This window comes from Salvelinus alpinus, chromosome 9 (assembly GCF_045679555.1).
Source record: "Salvelinus alpinus chromosome 9, SLU_Salpinus.1, whole genome shotgun sequence".
NCBI lineage: Eukaryota > Metazoa > Chordata > Actinopteri > Salmoniformes > Salmonidae > Salvelinus > Salvelinus alpinus.
In genome coordinates, this window is record NC_092094.1 from 6,849,707 (window position 1) to 6,870,254 (window position 20,548).

Sequence of the window (20,548 nt, forward strand, 5' to 3'; positions counted from 1 at the left end):
AGATCCTCTCCTTCTCAACCCCCCCCCCCCCCCCAAAAAAAAAAGTTGAACAAAAGAAATATCATGTTCTATCATTCTTTGAAACACAAAATACATATCCTCTTTGCACAGCAGTCACCTCAAGTGCAGGTAGTAGAATGATGCAAATTGTAGCATAGTTTTATAGACTGATTGACATTTGGTTTAGGCAAGTGTAAAGACTGTCCAAAGAAAGTCCAGGAGACAGAAGATAAAGAGGACCACGTCAAGTACGTGAGTCCATCTCACTCTCTTTACATACCAAAGAAAGCAGACATCTTGCAGGTAACATTTTTTTTGCATGAGTGTTTTCACACAACTTTCACTAAGAGAGGACGTAATAGGTGGAGTCTTTGTATTAGGACTGAGCAAAACATCCCTCCAACCTTTCCTGTGCCGTCCTCGGCCAATAGGCTCAGGCCATAGGCTCAGGTCGTCCTCAGCCAATAGGCTCAGGCTTGTTCTTCATCATACTGTAGTACCAAGACACCAACAGAGAGTGATCTGAGGCACCCTTTTACACTCATCACATTATCAGAAAATAACATGCCATGACCTTACCATGACAACCATTACTTAGCAGAATAACATTATAATTCATGACATTACAGAACAGTTTTGTCATCCGCATGGGGAACAGAACATTAAAAGAAAAGTTAAAAAGACAATTGTTCCCGAGATCACATCTACCAAAGTAATCCTGTTGCCCTGAGACATGGCTGTAGATGCCTCAGGCTTGTGAAGGTTCCTGTCGGCAGCGTATTTCCTCCCCTGGACTGGGACAGCCCCCTGGGCCGGTGACGTCCAACGTTTCTCCAACACTGACATGGTATTTCCGGGGGGGGGGGGGGGGTCTCCAGTTTCCCCAACACTGGGACGGTATTTCCTTGGGGGGGGGAGGGTTCTCCAACACTGACATGGTATTTCCTGGGGGGTGGGGGGTTTCTCCAACACTGAGATGGTATTTCCTTGGGGGGGGGGGGGGGTTCTCCAACACTGACATGGTATTTCCGGGGGGGGGGGGGGTCTCCAGTTTCTCCAACACTGAGACGGTATTTCCTTGGGTGGGGGGGGGGGTTCTCCAACACTGAGATGGTATTTCCGGGGGGGGGGTCTCCAACACTGAGATGGTATTTCCTTGTTTTTTCCCCTCTAAAGCCTACCTCAGAGAATGTTGAGCCCAGTCACTGTATTAACACCAGGACTTCTTCTATGGTGCCATTCTTGATGTTGAATCACTTGACTGTACCCAAGACAGTACATCTAGCGATGACCTGCTTTACCCTTGCCGATCTGGATGAAATGGGTTCTCCACATCGGCAGCAGGCTACCGGACTGTTGGGCTAGTTTTTCCCTGTCTCGGCCTCATGGTTTCCTGGTTTCCGGACCCAACTTTGTCTGAGGATATAGTCTATATTATAAAAGGATATGGTCATAGGAGTTTCCAGCCTCGTCTCAGGGTTGTCATCATCATACTTCTCCTCTCATTCCTTGGTTCAATCCTGGAAAAGTGTTGTATGAATGTATATTGGACAAGTCTTCTCGAGCATCATTAGTAATAAAAAGGATAAATGTTTTTTAACACTTAAGTTAAAAGTCAGGAATTTAAGGCTTGCTTGTAGTCAATCTCCCCAAACCCGGGGTTGTGTTCATTAGGGCACTCCAACAAGCATTTCTTAAGTTCAGATACTAACTTCCCCCCGTTTCATTTCATTTCTGAGTTTTATCAAGTTTCGCACATAGTGAACATTACCCTGAATTGGTCAGTGAGAAAGTTCAATCGGAAGGTCAAAGGTCATTGCAGTCCAGTTAAACATAGTTCAAATTACTTTTCAGAACAAACGTAGGGTACCGCCCAAGAGATGTAGGACGCGCCCAAGAGATGTAGGACGCGCCCAAGAGATGTAGGACGCGCCCAAGAGATGTAGGAAGCGCCCAAGAGATGTAGGACGCGCCCAAGAGATGTAGGACGCGCCCAAGAGATGTAGGACACGCCCAAGAGATGTAGGACGCGCCCAAGAGATGTAGGACGCGCCCAAGAGATGTAGGACACGCCCAAGAGATGTAGGACGCGCCCAAGAGATGTAGGACGCGCCCAAGAGATGTAGGAAGCGCCCAAGAGATGTAGGAAGCGCCCAAGAGATGTAGGACGCGCCCAAGAGATTTAGGACGCGCCCAAGAGATGTAGGACGCGCCCAAGAGTCAATGTGTAATTCGAACCCTTCAGTTACGCAGAGTGCAGCGGCACCACAAACTTACAACCGAACGGAGAATGATACTTGATCCCAACTTCCTGGAACACCTGTCGGGGAAGTCCAATATCACACAGGTAAACCCCGCCTACTCCCTCTGACAGCGGCAGTGGCAGACCCAGAGACAGTGTCCACTTGGCTTCTACGGCGTGGCCCTGTTCGCTGACTGGAGGATCCAGGCTGAGCACGGGAGCTCTGTTCTGGTTGGCCCAGTCTACAGCGGCCTGGTACCACGGCTGGGCCATAAGGAAGTTGCTCTCGTGACAGTCCAGGCAGTTGATGATAAGGTCCACAGGGCTGTCTGGAAGCTCTGGGAGGTGACATGAAACATTGTCACTTTAGGTTAACATTCAGGGACGATTTTCTTTCTCCCCCCTTATACATATTAACCCTAGACCTAGATTAAAATAGCTTTTCAGTCCAGGACTAGGTATAACCTGGGTCTGAATCGGGAAACCTGGACTGGGGAAACCGTCCCTTAGATGACTGCACTTTACAGAGAGTGTTTGCTCATAGCTGATAATAAAGACAAACAAAACAATAACTGTATTCATAATGCCCTGACCCTCCCGTTACATAACACCGACTAACCCTAAACTCCACGACACAGAATAGACACATCCATCCCGCACCTTTAATACTGGAGAAGGGTTTGCCCTCTCTGTCTTGTAGAGGGAGAGCTAGTTGGAGATCTACCATTCGATAACAGCAGCTCATTGAGACTGTTAAATAGCTTCTATCTCAAGGCCATCAGACTGTTAAATAGCTTCTATCTCAAGGCCATCGGACTGTTAAACAGCTTCTATCTCAAGGCCATCAGACTGTTAAACAGCTTCTATCTCAAGGCCATCAGACTGTTAAACAGCTTCTATCTCAAGGCCATCAGACTGTTAAACAGCTTCTATCTCAAGGCCATCAGACTGTTAAACAGCTTCTATCTCAAGGCCATCAGACTGTTAAACAGCTTCTATCTCAAGGCCATCAGACTGTTAAACAGCTTCTATCTCAAGGCCATCGGACTGTTAAACAGCTTCTATCTCAAGGCCATCGGACTGTTAAACAGCTTCTATCTCAAGGCCATCAGACTGTTAAACAGCTTCTATCTCAAGGCCATCAGACTGTTAAACAGCTTCTATCTCAAGGCCATCAGACTGTTAAACAGCTTCTATCTCAAGGCCATCAGACTGTTAAACAGCTTCTATCTCAAGGCCATCAGACTGTTAAACAGCTTCTATCTCAAGGCCATCAGACTGTTAAACAGCTTCTATCTCAAGGCCATCAGACTGTTAAACAGCTTCTATCTCAAGGCCATCGGACTGTTAAACAGCTTCTATCTCAAGGCCATCAGACTGTTAAACAGCTTCTATCTCAAGGCCATCGGACTGATTAAACAGCCACCACTAACATTGAGTGGTTGCTGCCAACATACTGTCTCAACTCCAGCTCACTTTAATAATGGAAAAATTGATGTAATAAATGTATCACTAGCCACTTTAAACAATGCCACTTTATATAAGTGTTTACATACCCTACATTACTCATCTCTTATGTATATACTGTACTCTATATCATCTACTGCATCTTGCCTATGCCGTTCGGCCATCGCTTATTCATATATTTTTATGTACATATTCTTATTCATTCCTTTACACTTGTGTGTATTAGGTAGTTGTTGTGAAATTGTTAGGTTAGATTACTTGTTAGATATTACTGCATGGTCAGAACTAGAAGCACAAGCATTTCGCTACACTCGCATTAACATCTGCTAACCATGTGTATGTGACCAAATAAACATTTGATTTGATCATCATTTATTCAATAGCTGATACGTCACCTTTAACACTGGAGACCTGTTTGCCCTCCGTCTTGGTGTAAAGGGTGATCTCGCTGGAGACGGCATCCGGCGTCTTGACAAAGTTAGGCAGGAAGAGAATGACCTCCACCTCGTGGTTGGCCAGGTGACGAGCACAGTTGATGCCCTGGGCCCCCTGGACGTGAGGCCCACAGAGTAAGGCCACAGTGGGTCGCTGGTGGACATTTTTAGGGGTCAGTCTGTAATGAAAGGTTAGGGTTAGGCTTGAAGTCTGGAGGGAAGGGAGCAGAGGCAGGATGTAGTGCCCTGGACGTGAGGCCCACAGAGTAAGGCCACAGTGGGCCGCTGGTGTACCTTCTTAGGGGTCCGTCTGGAGGGAGCTTGTATCATAAGAGGATTCGTTTTTTTTTGTGTCTAGCAATAAATATAGGATACAAATCAATAAACCATTTAACTTAGTCTGATTAAATCTGTACAACATGAAATTGGCAGACAAAATAAGCAGTACAAATCGGTAAAAAGCACGGTGATCATCTTTCCATTCATTTTGAATTGTTGTAAATACTTGCATCTACAAAACAGATTGTCTGGGACATAAGACTCATTTAGAGTACTTCTTGAGATCTCAAAAATGTCTGACAAATGTTTATGTCGGAGTGTAATGGTGTCCAAGGTTGTGCGCTTCTTACCTGTTGGGCCCGCCCAGCAGCGTCAAGGCCATCTGACTGGCACACACACCTGTCATCTCCAGCCTCCTCTCCAATGAGAGGCCATAACGTTCAGCTACTGACAACAGACGCTTGTGCAGCTCATATGAAATACTGGGCACCACCAGGCCTGAGTCTACGGAGAAACACAGCGAGGGGAAGGACATTGGCTGCTAAATCACAGACAGGTAACACTGCAGAAGTTGAAATACTGTTGATATTTCTTTATCTTTTCATCATCTTCTTTACACTTGTGTGTGTATAAGGTAGTAGTTGTGGAATTGTTAGGTTAGATTACTCGTTGGTTATTACTGCATTGTCGGAACTAGAAGCACAAGCATTTCACTACACTCGCATTAACATCTGCTAACCATGTGTATGTGACAAATACATTTTGATTTGATTTCTGCTTCTCCTTGGCTAGAAAAGAGCGGTAGCAACCGACAACACTAATGACAATTCTCTCATCTATATCTTTATTTTAACCTTTAACCTTTATTTTTAACCTTTAACCTTGTCCCAGCGTCGTCCGGGTTAGGGTTTGGCTGGCGGAGGCTTTACATGTAAGGCCGTCATTGAAAATAAGAATTTGTTCTTTAACTGACTCGCCTAGTTAAATAAAAGGTTAAATACATAAATAAATAAATCCCTTCCATCTCAACCGATTTCGGTAAATCTGCTTTCAAAAAATGGTTGCGCTTCTCATGTGGAATGATCTCTGAAAGTCTTTAACGTTGGTGGCTCTAGCAGATGTTACAGAGCCTTCTTACTGAAGAATGTGTTCGTTTCATATGATTGTGTTTTGCTTTTCGTGCGTTGTGATTGCTTTTCGTGTATTGTGTCATTTGTGTATATACACAGAGTGGACAAAACATTAAGAACACCTGCTCTTTCCATGACATAGACTGACCAGGTGAATCCAGGTGAAAGCTATGATCCCTGATTGATGTCACTTGTTAAATCCACTTCAAATCAGTGTAGATGAAGGGGAGGAGATTTATTTTAAGTATGAAGACATGGATGGTGTATGTGTGCCATTCAGAGGGTGAGTGGGCAAGATAAAATATTTAAGTGCCTTTGAACAGGGTATGGTAGTAGGTGCCAGGCGCATCGGTTTGGGTCAAGAATTGCAACGCTGCTGGGTTTTTCCACACTCAACAGTTTCCTGTGTGTATCAAGAATGGTCCACGACCCAATAGGACATCCAGGACACTTGACACAACTGTGGGAAGCATTGGAGGGGTGCAACTCAATATTAGGAAAGTGTTCCTGCTGTTTGGTATACTCTAGATATGTACAGTGTAATTGTTGTGCAATCTGCAAAAAGAGACCGTGGTCTAAGCATGACTACCCACTTAAATATATATTTTTTAAGTGGTCCAAACAAAAGGAGAAAAATAGGCATCGATTAGTCCAAAATCCGATTAATTTGTTGATCAGAAAAGAGACGATGCGTACCAGTGCAATACTCTTTGGCCCCAGGCTGTGGGACAGCTATCTGCCTGTACACCACAGGTTTGGTCTCTAGAATGTTCTTGTCGTGGCGGTATTGCGACGACTGCTGCTCTTGTGGCGTTCCGCGCGCCTGGGCCACGTTACCGCGGCGATCTGACCCGGCGATCTGTGAGAACACGGCAGCTTTGTCGAACAGCGCCAGGTTCCCCTCGAAGTCAAAGTCTGTGTCAAGCCCATCGTCCATATTGTTCCCGAAACACTCATCGTCCCTGTGCTGCCTCTGACCACCTCCTCCTCCTCCTCCGTTCTTCACGCCGTTCTTCTTGGGGGTGACCCGACTACTGGACGACCCTGGGATATCAAAACAAAAAGAGTAGTACAGGTCAGTAGTGGTAGTACAGGTCAGTAGTACAGGTCAGTAGTGGTAGTACAGGTCAGTAGTACAGGTCAGTAGTGGTAGTACAGGTCAGTAGTACAGGTCAGTAGTACAGGTCAGTAGTGGTAGTACAGGTCAGTAGTGGTAGTACAGGTCAGTAGTGGTAGTACAGGTCAGTAGTGGTAGTACAGGTCAGTAGTGGTAGTACAGGTCAGTAGTGGTAGTACAGGTCAGTAGTGGTAGTACAGGTCAGTAATGGTAGTACAGGTCAGTAGTGGTAGTACAGGTCAGTAGTACAGGTCAGTAGTGGTAGTACAGGTCAGTAGTGGTAGTACAGGTCAGTAGTGGTAGTACAGGTCAGTAGTACAGGTCAGTAGTGGTAGTACAGGTCAGTAGTACAGGTCAGTAGTACAGGTCAGTAGTACAGGTCAGTAGTGGTAGTACAGGTCAGTAGTGGTAGTACAGGTCAGTAGTGGTAGTACAGGTCAGTAGTGGTAGTAGAGGTCAGTAGTGGTAGTACAGGTCAGTAGTGGTAGTACAGGTCAGTAGTGGTAGTACAGGTCAGAACATGACCCTGGCAGTGTGCTGGTTTCTATTGGTGCCTAATGAACATGGCCCTGCAGTGTGCTGGTTTCTATTGGTGCCTAATGAACATGGCCCTGCAGTGTGCTGGTTTCTATTGGTGCCTAATGAACATGACCCTGGCAGTGTGCTGGTTTCTATTGGTGCCTAATGAACATGACCCTGCACTTCCTGGTTTCTATTGGTGCCTAATGAACATGACCCTGGCAGTGTGCTGGTTTCTATTGGTGCCTAATGAACATGACCCTGCAGTGTGCTGGTACTTACAGGAGTTGTGTCTCTGTCGGAAACCCTTGGGCTGGCCCGGCCCGTCCAGGTGTTTATCTCCATAGCTTTTAGAGCACAGCTGCTGCGGTGAAGACAGCCGGTCCTGGGTCTTATGCTGTCCTCTGTGTGGGACTGAGACCGGATCGCTGCTCTTCGGAACCACAACACCTCTACCACTCACTATATCCAGGACCTTCAGCTCCTTGATGTCCACGGCACTGTGGGAGAATAGACAGTCACATAAAGGCTGACGTCCACGGCACTGTGGGATAATAGACAGTCACATAAAGGCTGACGTCCACGGCACTGTGGGATAATAGACAGTCACATAAAGGCTGACGTCCACGGCACTGTGGGAGAATAGACAGTCACATAAAGGCTGACGTCCATGGCACTGTGGGAGAATAGACAGTCACATAAAGGCTAATGTCCACGGCACTGTGGGAGAATAGACAGTCACATAAAGGCTGATGTCCACGGCACTGTGGGAGAATAGACAGTCACATAAAGGCTGATGTCCATGGCACTGTGGGAGAATAGACAGTCACATAAAGGCTGACGTCCATGGCACTGTGGGAGAATAGACAGTCACAGAAAGTCACTTAAAGGCTAATGTCCACGGCACTGTGGGAGAATAGACAGTCACATAAAGGCTGATGTCCACGGCACTGTGGGAGAATAGACAGTCACATAAAGGCTGATGTCCACGGCACTGTGGGAGAATAGACAGTCATAGACAGTCACTTAAAGGCTAATGTCCACGGCACTGTGGGAGATTAGACAGTCACATAAAGGCTGACGTCCATGGCACTGTGGGAGAATAGACAGTCATAGACAGTCACTTAAAGGCTAATGTCCACGGCACTGTGGGAGAATAGACAGTCACATAAAGGCTGACGTCCATGGCACTGTGGGAGAATAGACAGTCACATAAAGGCTGATGTCCACAGCACTGTGGGAGAATAGACAGTCATAGTCATAAAGGCTAATGTCCATGGCACTGTGGGAGAATAGACAGTCATAGTCATAAAGGCTAATGTCCACGGCACTGTGGGAGAATAGACAGTCATAAAGGCTAATGTCCACGGCACTGTGGGAGAATAGACAGTCACATAAAGGCTGACGTCCATGGCACTGTGGGAGAATAGACAGTCACTTAAAGGCTAATGTCCACGGCACTGTGGGAGAATAGACAGTCACATAAAGGCTGACGTCCATGGCACTGTGGGAGAATAGACAGTCATAGACATAAAGGCTAATGTCCATGGCACTGTGGGAGAATAGACAGTCATAGTCATAAAGGCTGACGTCCACAGCACTGTGGGAGAATAGACAGTCATTGTCATAAAGGCTAATGTCCATGGCACTGTGGGAGAATAGACAGTCATAGTCATAAAGGCTAATGTCCATGGCACTGTGGGAGAATAGACAGTCACATAAAGGCTGACGTCCATGGCACTGTGGGAGAATAGACAGTCATAGTCATAAAGGCTGACGTCCACAGCACTGTGGGAGAATAGACAGTCATAGTCATAAAGGCTAATGTCCATGGCACTGTGGGAGAATAGACAGTCACATAAAGGCTGACGTCCATGGCACTGTGGGAGAATAGACAGTCATAGACATAAAGGCTAATGTCCATGGCACTGTGGGAGAATAGACAGTCACATAAAGGCTGACGTCCACAGCACTGTGGGAGAATAGACAGTCATAGTCATAAAGGCTAATGTCCATGGCACTGTGGGAGAATAGACAGTCACATAAAGGCTGACGTCCATGGCACTGTGGGAGAATAGACAGTCATAAACAGTCACTTAAAGGCTAATGTCCACGGCACTGTGGGAGAATAGACAGTCACATAAAGGCTGACGTCCACAGCACTGTGGGAGAATAGACAGTCATAGTCATAAAGGCTAATGTCCATGGCACTGTGGGAGAATAGACAGTCACATAAAGGCTGACGTCCATGGCACTGTGGGAGAATAGACAGTCATAGACAGTCACTTAAAGACTAATGTCCACGGCACTGTGGGAGAATAGACAGTCACATAAAGGCTGACGTCCACAGCACTGTGGGAGAATAGACAGTCACATAAAGGCTGACGTCCATGGCACTGTGGGAGAATAGACAGTCACATAAAGGCTAATGTCCATGGCACTGTGGGAGAATAGACAGTCACATAAAGGCTGATGTCCACGGCACTGTGGGAGAATAGACAGTCACATAAAGGCTAATGTCCACGGCACTGTGGGAGAATAGACAGTCACATAAAGGCTAATGTCCATGGCACTGTGGGAGAATAGACAGTCACATAAAGGCTAATGTCCACGGCACTGTGGGAGAATAGACAGTCACATAAAGGCTAATGTCCACGGCACTGTGGGAGAATAGACAGTCACATAAAGGCTGACGTCCACGGCACTGTGGGAGAATAGACAGTCACATAAAGGCTGACGTCCACGGCACTGTGGGAGAATAGACAGTCACATAAAGGCTAATGTCCACGGCACTGTGGGAGAATAGACAGTCACATAAAGGCTGACGTCCACGGCACTGTGGGAGAATAAACAGTCACATAAAGGCTGACGTCCATGGCACTGTGGGAGAATAGACAGTCATAGACAGTCACATAAAGGCTAATGTCCACGGCACTGTGGGAGAATAGACAGTCATAGTCATAAAGGCTGACGTCCATGGCACTGTGGGAGAATAGACAGTCATAGTCATAAAGGCTGACGTCCACAGCACTGTGGGAGAATAGACAGTCATAGACAGTCACATAAAGGATAATGTCCACGGCACTGTGGGAGAATAGACAGTCATAGACAGTCACATAAAGACTGACGTCCATGGCACTGTGGGAGAATAGACAGTCATAGTCATAAAGGCTGACGTCCACAGCACTGTGGGAGAATAGACAGTCACATAAAGGCTGACGTCCATGGCACTGTGGGAGAATAGACAGTCATAGACAGTCACATAAAGGATAATGTCCACGGCACTGTGGGAGAATAGACAGTCATAGACAGTCACATAAAGGCTGATGTCCATGGCACTGTGGGAGAATAGACAGTCATAGACAGTCACATAAAGGATAATGTCCACGGCACTGTGGGAGAATAGACAGTCACATAAAGGATAATGTCCACGGCACTGTGGGAGAATAGACAGTCACATAAAGGCTAATGTCCACGGCACTGTGGGAGAATAGACAGTCACATAAAGGCTAATGTCCACGGCACTGTGGGAGAATAGACAGTCACATAAAGGATAATGTCCATGGCACTGTGGGAGAATAGACAGTCACATAAAGGATAATGTCCACGGCACTGTGGGAGAATAGACAGTCACATAAAGGCTAATGTCCACGGCACTGTGGGAGAATAGACAGTCATAGTCATAAAGGCTGACGTCCATGGCACTGTGGGAGAATAGACAGTCATAGTCATAAAGGCTGACGTCCACAGCACTGTGGGAGAATAGACAGTCACATAAAGGCTGACGTCCATGGCACTGTGGGAGAATAGACAGTCATAGTCATAAAGGCTGACGTCCACAGCACTGTGGGAGAATAGACAGTCACATAAAGGCTGACGTCCATGGCACTGTGGGAGAATAGACAGTCATAGACAGTCACTTAAAGGCTAATGTCCACGGCACTGTGGGAGAATAGACAGTCACATAAAGGCTGACGTCCACAGCACTGTGGGAGAATAGACAGTCACATAAAGGCTGACGTCCATGGCACTGTGGGAGAATAGACAGTCACATAAAGGCTGACGTCCACAGCACTGTGGGAGAATAGACAGTCATAGACATAAAGGCTGATGTCCACGGCACTGTGGGAGAATAGACAGTCACATAAAGGCTAATGTCCACGGCACTGTGGGAGAATAGACAGTCACATAAAGGCTGATGTCCACGGCACTGTGGGAGAATAGACAGTCATAGACATAAAGGCTGATGTCCACGGCACTGTGGGAGAATAGACAGTCACATAAAGGCTAATGTCCACGGCACTGTGGGAGAATAGACAGTCACATAAAGGCTGATGTCCATGGCACTGTGGGAGAATAGACAGTCACATAAAGGCTGACGTCCACGGCACTGTGGGAGAATAGACAGTCACATAAAGGCTAATGTCCACGGCACTGTGGGAGAATAGACAGTCACATAAAGGCTGACGTCCACGGCACTGTGGGAGAATAGACAGTCACATAAAGGCTAATGTCCACGGCACTGTGGGAGAATAGACAGTCACATAAAGGCTGACGTCCATGGCACTGTGGGAGAATAGACAGTCACATAAAGGCTGACGTCCATGGCACTGTGGAAGAATAGACAGACATAGTCATAAAGGCTGATGTCCATGGCACTGTGGTAGACAACAGGGAATTCTGGGCTGTGAAAATAGAATTGATCTCAACCCTGGTAGACAATCATATAGCCTCTAGGCAATTGGTTTGACAACTTTTAAAGGTATTTTCTCCTGAATTAATTAATGCGGTGTACATTTCTATCATTTGACAAGAGAGACGTGTGAAACAGCCTGTTATTAGTCCTTGAAACATGTAATTGAAATACTGTAGAATTCCATTATTTCCTGTGAAGGACTGCTCCTACTGGGGAGGGCCAATATGGCCGACCAGTGGCTTCAAAGCCTCTCAATGGCCAATACATAAACATCAGCAATCTAGGGTTTATATGATCGGCTATGAAAAGCCAACTGACATTTACTCCTGAGGTGCTGACTTGCTGCACCCTCGACAACTACTGTGATTATTATTATTTGACCATGCTGGTCATTTATGAACATCTTGGCCATGTTCTGTTATAATCTCCACCCGGCACAGCCAGAAGAGGACTGGCCACCCCTCATAGCCTGGTTCCTCTCTAGGTTTCTTCCTAGGTTTTGGCCTTTCTAGGGAGTTTTTCCTAGCCACCGTGCTTCTTCGCCTGCATTGCTTGCTGTTTGGGGTTTTAGGCTGGGTTTCTGTACAGCACTTTGAGATATCAGCTGATGTAAGAAGGGCTTTATAAATACATTTGATTTGATATACATTATTGATAATGTGACATGTAGAAGGGTTGAAACTGTTAATTACTGTTCTCAAAACAATGTCCAGTACAGGCTAGAACACTACAATGCAAGAACATACCGGTAGCGTCCAGCTTCGTAGGCTAACTTTCCTTGCTAGCTTACAGCTGAAGCTAACATCAATTCACTACCCAGGTACATCGTTTGTGAAAATATGCTAACCATAAGTCAAAAATATTGCTGATTACAAAACGTTATTAATTCACTTAGTCTCCCGCGCCTAACGTCTCTTTCAGTCAAGATCATCTTTGCTTGAGCCTCGAACTGACTTTGTGTGAATGACGTCACGGGTCTTAAGAGACAGTGTACACTTTTATAAAATACGCTATTGCTTCTTCTATTGCAAATGTTGTTGAGCAGCGCCATAAAATAAGTCCCCATTAGAAAGTAAACAGGTTGTTTTTCATCTGTAGCCTCATTGAAATCAGTTAAAGCAAGATTAATAACTCATTGCATGCACACATGTATTGAATATGTGTAACCGATGTGAAATGGCTAGCTAGTTAGCGGTGGTGCGCGCTAGCAGCCTTTCAGTCGGTGACGTCACTCGCTCTGAGACCTTAAAGTAGTGGTTCCCCTTGCTCTGAAAGGGCCGCGGCTTTTGTGGAGCGATGGGTAACGATGCTTCGTGGGTGACTGTTGTTGATGTGTGCAGAGGGTCCCTGGTTCGCGCCCGGGTCGGGGCGAGGGGACGGACTAAAGTTAAAACTGTTACATATGCATTCACCTGTATTGTGAATAGGCCTAAACTACTTCCTGATTTACCCAGTTTATCAAGAGAGATTTACCACTCAAATACATTTTTTGCCATTATGTTGTTTTGTAGTTTGATTGGCAAAAAAAAAAAAGGTCTGATTGTATGATTGATTAATTCATTTATTAATACATTCATTCTAAAATAAAAAAATGTCAAATGAAATGATATTGAACTCAGAAGTTCTATCTGGATCAAGTGCCATTCTTGGCCAATTCACCTTTTTGTTTTTACCTTGGTATAATTTTGGTATCGTTCTGGTATCAAGTATCGTGATGAATCCAGTATCATGATACTAAACCTGGTATCGAAGTCAAAATGCTGGTATCATGACAACACTAGCCTACAATTGAGTTATTATAATCATAGTTTCCTGAAAGCGTTGTAATACTATGAAGAAAATATAATTTCCACGAAAATAATAAACAGTCGTACCTAAAAGTGACCTCGGGCACAGGGCACTTGACTCCATTGTGGAAGGGCTGTTTGAGGGAGATGGTCTGGCTGGACTGGTCCACAGACGACACCTCACCTTGGTACACCCCCAGAGTTTCTCCGCAGTTTATCGAGACCAGACTACCCAACCAGTCTGCAGCCATGCTGTCTGGTGACGAGTCAAACCATGGTAAACATGAACACATGTCATGAGAACATTTGAGTTTAAAGTTGAAATGTTATCTAGCTGACGTTGACAGCTTGCTAACACCATGGCCTCTGACGAGGTCTCGTTTTCTCGTTCAGAATGGCAATACATGTCTTATTGTTTCATGTAGAAAAGTAGCCTACCTTTGGTGATATTCCGTATAACGACTGTTTTAATTTAATATTTGAACAGTTGCCCAAAATGGGCTATTATAATTAAAATGATCAAAGCAAGCGTCCTTAGCTTTGTTTCAGAAGCATGAGCTAGCGTCGCACAACTTCCGGCGCACGTAGCCAAATACATTTCAAAATAAAAGTAGGGTTGCAGACATGAAATACACAATACACAATCACATTTATGTTTTTGTTATCACATTTAATTTCATGGAGTGAATATTGCTTTAATATATATATATATAATTTATTAAGAGGCTAAGCCGTGGCCTCCCTAGTGCCACAGTGATCTAACACTTCGAACCCACCTGTCGGTCGTGGTGCAAAATATGTAGCATCACCGGGATATGTATGCAAAAGTTCAACATTCACCTTCTGCTACCATTTCTGTTAAGCCGTCTACTCATACAGTTTGACACATACATTCGATAAATCCAATTTATGCACCACACCGAACGCACTGCAACTGCCCCTGCAACGCAACACTGCAAGGCAAACGCAGCGATTCATTGGAATTTAATGTAATTATGGTGTACCAAAATGCAATAATACTGTCGGTGTGTTCGAAGCGTAAGACACTGCATCACTGTGTTAGCTGTGCCACTAGAGATCCTGGTTCGAGTCCAGGCTCTGTCGCAGCCGCCCTCGACCGGGAGACCCATAGGGCAGAGTACAATTGGCCACGCGTCAGTGTTTGGCCAGCAGGGATGTTCTTGTCCGGTCTCGCACTAGCGGGCGCATGCACGCTGACATGGTCGCCAGGTGTACAGATTGGTTCTGCTGGATTCCGGGTTAAGCGAGCAGTGTGTCAAGAAGCAGTGCGGCTTGGCTGGGTTGTGTTTCGGAGGACTCACGGCTCTCGACCTTTGCCTCTCCCCCATACAGGAGTTGCAGCGATGGGACAAGACTGTAAAGGGAGAAAAAGGACCCCAAAAAAGAACAAGATGCTAAACCGTAGTGGGAGGGTTCTAAGCTGACATGTGGAATTGTTATACGATGTCATACCATAGGCAATTTAGATATTTAATTTAGAATTTTAGAACCCCTTTAGTTTAGGTATAAAACAAATTAGACAGTACCAGTCAAAAGACACACCAATTCCAGGGTTTGTCTTTATCTTCTACATTGTAGAATAATAGTGAAGACATCAAAAACTATGAAAAAACACATATGAAATCATGTAAACGTCATCTCACTGTCAGCTGTGTTTATTTTCAGCAAACTTAACATGTGTAAATATTTGTATGAACATAACAAGATTCAACAACTGAGACATAAACTGAACAAGTTCCATAGACATGTAACTAACAGAAATGGAATAATGTGTCCCTGAACAAAGGGGGGGTCAAAATCAAAAGTAACAGTCAGTATCTGGTGTGGCCACCAGCTGCATTAAGTACTGCAGTGCATCTCCTCCTCATGGACTGCACCAGATTTACCAGTTCTTGCTGTGAGATGTTACCCCACTCTTCCACCAAGGCAGCTGCAAGTTCCCGGACATTTCTGGGGGGAATGGCCCTAGCCCTCACCCTCCGATCCAACAGGTCCCAGACGTGCTCAATGGGATTGAGATCCGGGCTCTTCGCTGGCCATGGCAGAACACTGACATTCCTGTCTTCCAGGAAATCACGCACAGAATGAGCTGTATGGCTGCTGGCATTGTCGTGCTGGAGGGTCATGTCAGGATAATCCTGCAGGAAGGGTACCACATGAGGGAGGAGGATGTCTTCCCTGTAACGCACAGCATTGAGATTGCCTGCAATGACAACAAGCTCAGTCCGATGATGCTGTGACACACTGCCCCAGACCATGACGGACCCTCCACCTCCAAATCGATCCCGCTCCAGAGTAAAGGCCTCGGTGTAACGCTCATTCCTTCGACGATAAACGTGAATCCGACCATCACCCCTGGTGAGACAAAACCGCGACTCGTCAGTGAAGAGCACTTTTTGCCAGTCCTGTCTGGTCCAGCGACGGTGGGTTTGTGCCACGTTGTTGCCGGTGATGTCTGGTGAGGACCTGCCTTACAACAGGCCTACAAGCTCTCAGTCCAGCCTCTCTCAGCCTATTGCGGACAGTCTGAGCACTGATGGAGGGATTGTGCATTCCTGGTGTAACTCGGGCAGTTGTTGTTGCCATCCTGTACCTGTCCCGCAGGTGTTATGTTCAGATGTACCGATCCTGTGCAGGTGTTGTTACACGTGGTCTGCCCCTGCAAGGACGATCAGCTGTCCATCCTGTCTCCCTGTAGCGCTGTCTTAGGCATCTCACAGTACGGACATTGCAATTTATTGCCCTGGCCACATCTGCAATCCTCATGCCTCCTTGCAGCATGCCTAGGGCACATTCACGCAGATGAGCAGGGACCCTGGAAATCTTTCTTTTGGTGTTTTTCAGAGTCAGTAGAAAGGCCTCTTTAGTGTCCTAAGTTTTCATAACTGTGACCTTAATTGCCTACCGTCTGTAAACTGTTAGTGTCTTAACGACCGTTCCACAGGGGCATGTTCATTAATTGTTCATGGTTCATTGAACAAGCATGGGAAACAGTGTTTAAACCCTTTACAATGAAGATCTGTGAAGTTATTTGGATTTTTACGAATTATCTTTGAAAGACAGGGTCCTGAAAAAGTTTAGTAACCAAAAAAGTGTTAAACAAGTTATTCAAAGTAGCCACCCTTTTGCCTTGATGACAGCTTTGCACACTCTTGGAATTATCTCAACCAGCTTTAAGAACAGCTCAAATAAGCAAAGAGAAACGACAGTCCATCATTACTTTAAGACATGAAGGTCAGTCAATCCGGAAAATTTCAAGAACCGAAATAAATGCTTCACAGAGTTCAAGTAATAGACACATCTCAACATCAACTGTTCAGAGGAGACTGCATGAATCAGGCCTTCATGCTCGAATTGCCGCAAAGAAACCACTACTAATGGACACCAATAAGAATAAGAGACTTGCTTGGGCCAAGAAATACGAGCAATGGACATTAGACCGGTGGAAATCTGTCCTTTGGTCTGATGAGTCCAAATTTGAGATTTTTGGTTCCAACTGCCGTGTCTTTGTGAGACGCAGAGTAGGTGAACGGATGAGCTCCACATGTGTGGTTCCCACCGTGAAGCATGGAGGAGGAGGTGTGAGGGTGCTTTGCTGGTGACACTGTCTGTGATATATTTGGAATTTAAGGCACACTTAACCAGCATGGCTACCACAGCATTCTGCAGCGATACGCCATCCCATACGGTTTGCGTTTAGTGGGACTATCATTTGTTTTTCAACAGGACAATGACCCAACACACCTCCAGGCTGTGTAAGGGCTATTTGACCAATAATCAGAGTGATGGAGTGCTGCATCAGATGACCTGGTCTCCACAATCACCTAACCTCAACCCAATTGAGATGGTTTGGGATGAGTTGGACCGCAGAGTGAAGGAAAAGCAGCCAACAAGTGCTCAGCATATGTGGGAACTCCTTCAAGAAGACTGTTGGAAAAGCATTCCAGGTAAAGCAGGTTGAGAGAATACCAAGAGTGTGCAAAGCTGTCATCAAGGCAAAGGGTGGCTACTTTGAAGAATCTCAAAGAAAAAACATATTTTGATTTATTTAACACTTTTTTTGGTTACTACATGATTCCATTTGTGTTATTTCATAGTTTTGATGTCTTCACTATTATTCTATAATGTAGAAAATAGTCAAAATAGAGAAAAACCCTTGAATGAGTAGTTTTGTCCAACATTTTGACTGGTACTATATAAATAAATGATTAGATAAAATATTGAATTTGGCTTAACCTACTATAGCCCATAGAAATAACACAATCATAAATCGAGAAAAAAAAATGACAGTCCAACAGTTTTTCATAAGGAATAAAGTTTTGAAGCGTCTGTCAGGTATCTAGAACATATAAGAAAGCTCAGCAAATATATATATATTTTTTACATATTTAAACACTTTTTTTGGGGGGGGGGGGGTAGGCACAAAAATACCTTCACAATTCCATGAACTTTTTAAACCGGTACCGGTTACCTTTACCTTCTTGTAGGAGAACACCATTTTGTTTGAGAGAATCTCCCCCTTTTTCACAGTGGGGTTTCACATTAGTTTGTAAACCGAGAGGTTCGGAATGCTACAAACAGAAGTTGTCACATCAGCGTTTTTCCGACTTCAGACGAGTAGAGCAGAGAACACCATCATGTTTGTTGTTTCCCCTTTCCATAGAGCGGTCATGGGTCTCACAAACACAGCTGTAGCTCCGCCACCTTCCACCGCAGATTTCGGAAGGCCGCCATTGGCAGATGCGGAAGGCCGCCATAGGCAGATGCGGAAGGCCGCCATTGGCAGATGCGGAAGGCCGCCATTGGCAGATGCGGAAGGCCGCCATTGGCAGATGCGGAAGGCCGCCATAGGCAGATGCGGAAGGCCGCCATTGGCAGATGCGGAAGGCCGCCATTGGCAGATGCGGAAGGCCGCCATTGGAAGATGCGGAAGGCCGCCATTGGCAGATGCGGAAGGCCGCCATTGGCAGATGCAGTGGATTGAGACACATCCAATACAAAAACAAAAATATCTCTATCTTAAACTGACGGATTTGATGGGTATTTTTTTGTATCATGTTACTTAGATTGACGCACTGGTGCGTCAATAGACTCTAGGGGGATTTATAATGTGATGATTTGACAGTAAAGTAATAACTGGTTTGGTTGATAAAATACTTGTTAAATTACCCATGAAGTCACATCAGATATGGTGTGAATGAGAGGAGGTCTATATGACTAAATACAGAGATGTATTGCGTTCATGACTACACACGTGATTTATGTGCGACAACTGACTGAGCTGGAAGACATTTTCTCTCAAAGCTAACACCGACAGGTAACTGCCAAAATAAAGGAAACACGTGTGTAAATGAGGGATACAAAGTATATTGAAAGCAGGTGCTTCCACACCGGTGTGGTTCCTGAGTTAATTAAGCAATTAACATCCCATCATGCTTAGGGTCATGTGTAAAAATGCCAAGTTGCCCATTATTTAGGCTACCATGGCTAGAAGAAGAGATCTCAGTGACTTTGAAAGAGGGGTCTCAAAGGAACCTTGTGTGTGTGTGTGTGTGTGTGTGTGTGTGTGTGTGTGTGTGTGTGTGTGTGTGTGTGTGTGTGTGTGTGTGTGTGTGTGTGTGTGTGTGTGTGTGTGTCTCAGTCACCAGATCTCAACCCAAGTGAACACTTTTGGGAGATATTGGAGCGGTGCCTGAGACAGCGTTTTCCCAACACCACCATCAACAACAAAACACCAAATGATGGAATTTCTCATGGCAGAACGTTGTCGCATTCCTCCAATAGAGTTCCAGACACTTGTAGAATCTATACCAATGAGCATTGAAGCTGTTCCGGCGGCTCGTTGTGGCCCAACGCCCCTGTTAAGACACTTTATGCTGGGGGTTTCCTTTATTTTGGCAGATACCTGTATGTTATGATCTCAGTGGCGTGCAGTATTTCCCGCTGTCCTGTTGAGACAGAGCAAATAACAGTGTGTTATAATACAGCTCATTGTCAAGTCATCACTCATCTCACACCCGTCATGTCCCATACCAACATGCAAACACAACTTCCCTTAAATCATGTGCATACCGGCGTCTTTATTCATATCTATACAATAGGTTTACTTATTCCAAATGACGTTAAAGATTGTGACTAATGCCATATACCTGAATACATCAATCTTACTGTAATGTTTTGACAATGATTACTTTACCATAAACATGAAACACAAATATTTATTTCACGATGCTCGGTTGCAATGTGTGGGTGAATCAATTAGTAAATGTACTGTTTTTTTTTTTCTTTCATGTCAAGCGTGGGTCTTGATAGGCTCCACAGAGTGGTGCTCCTGTCATCTCATCGTGTCAACAAACAGTAGGCAGGCTGCTGAAGCAGTGAGGTCACAGGGAGACAATGTAGCCGGCCCAAAAGATTGGACTTAGCTCACCCACGCTCTGCAACGCGCGTCCCTCTGTATGCGGGTAACCATGACTACCGTCTGCCAGGGCTGCACTCTCAACAGCTCCCTGGCTCCCACAATCAGGGCAGCTGACGGACAGCGGTAGGGACAGAGCTATTAAACAAGAGAGGGCTTGAACAGCAAGGTAAGAGACAGCTTTCTCATATGGTATACTTACTCACTAAAGATTCTGTTTTCTGGTTATGGTAAGTATATTTAAAATGTTTATTTGCCATTCTAAAATATTAGTTACTTCTTTGTGTGCTTATTAATAACAGTAGGCCACATGTGAACTGAATGGAGATGTAATACATTTACTCAGTGTACAGAAGGTTAATTCACACAGAAAACATTTGTTATTGCGTCCACATTTGTTTTCCTTGTAAGGGTTTGTTTTTTTCAAATTCTATTTGA

The 20,548-nt window shown here is 45.2% G+C and overlaps 2 protein-coding genes across 4 annotated transcripts in view; one reads left to right on the top strand and one right to left on the bottom strand.

The window, feature by feature from the left end:
• Positions 1-1,053: 1,053 nt before the first annotated feature.
• Positions 1,054-14,244, bottom strand: LOC139584221 (enhancer of mRNA-decapping protein 3-like). 2 transcript variants are annotated; one of them, XM_071415823.1, is made up of 7 exons: positions 14,110-14,244; positions 13,759-13,927; positions 7,471-7,688; positions 6,249-6,596; positions 4,773-4,926; positions 4,105-4,322; positions 1,055-2,580 (listed from the first exon to the last, which is right to left on the bottom strand). In XM_071415823.1, exons 2-7 carry the CDS (start codon positions 13,920-13,922, stop codon positions 2,246-2,248), a joined length of 1,437 nt encoding a protein of 478 aa, XP_071271924.1. In that variant the 5' UTR covers positions 13,923-13,927; positions 14,110-14,244; the 3' UTR covers positions 1,055-2,245. The 2 variants fall into 2 exon arrangements, with proteins under 2 accessions (XP_071271923.1, XP_071271924.1); XM_071415822.1 differs by lacking the exon at positions 14,110-14,244 and having other exon boundaries at positions 1,054-2,580; positions 13,759-14,097.
• A 5,772-nt stretch (positions 14,245-20,016) lies between these two features.
• LOC139584217 (myosin heavy chain, non-muscle) overlaps positions 20,017-20,548 on the top strand; it is a 29,089-nt gene continuing 28,557 nt past the window's right edge. The window contains exon 1 of one of the 2 annotated variants that reach the window (XM_071415812.1): positions 20,017-20,279. The gene's annotated coding sequence lies outside the window, so the exon portion shown is untranslated. The remainder of the gene's footprint in view (positions 20,280-20,548) is intronic. The other variant, XM_071415813.1, reaches the window with a different exon arrangement.

Bases quoted from the DNA above. Each gene is read 5' to 3' on its own strand.
- LOC139584221 (XM_071415822.1), bottom strand. From the start codon at position 13,964: ATGTGTTCATGTTTACCATGGTTTGACTCGTCACCAGACAGCATGGCT. The intron at 6,597-7,470 runs GTAAGTACCAGC...TTGATATCCCAG, and splicing joins CCGACAGAGACACAACTCCT to GGTCGTCCAGTAGTCGGGTC. The intron at 4,927-6,248 runs GTACGCATCGTC...GTTTCTCCGTAG, and splicing joins GGCCAAAGAGTATTGCACTG to ACTCAGGCCTGGTGGTGCCC.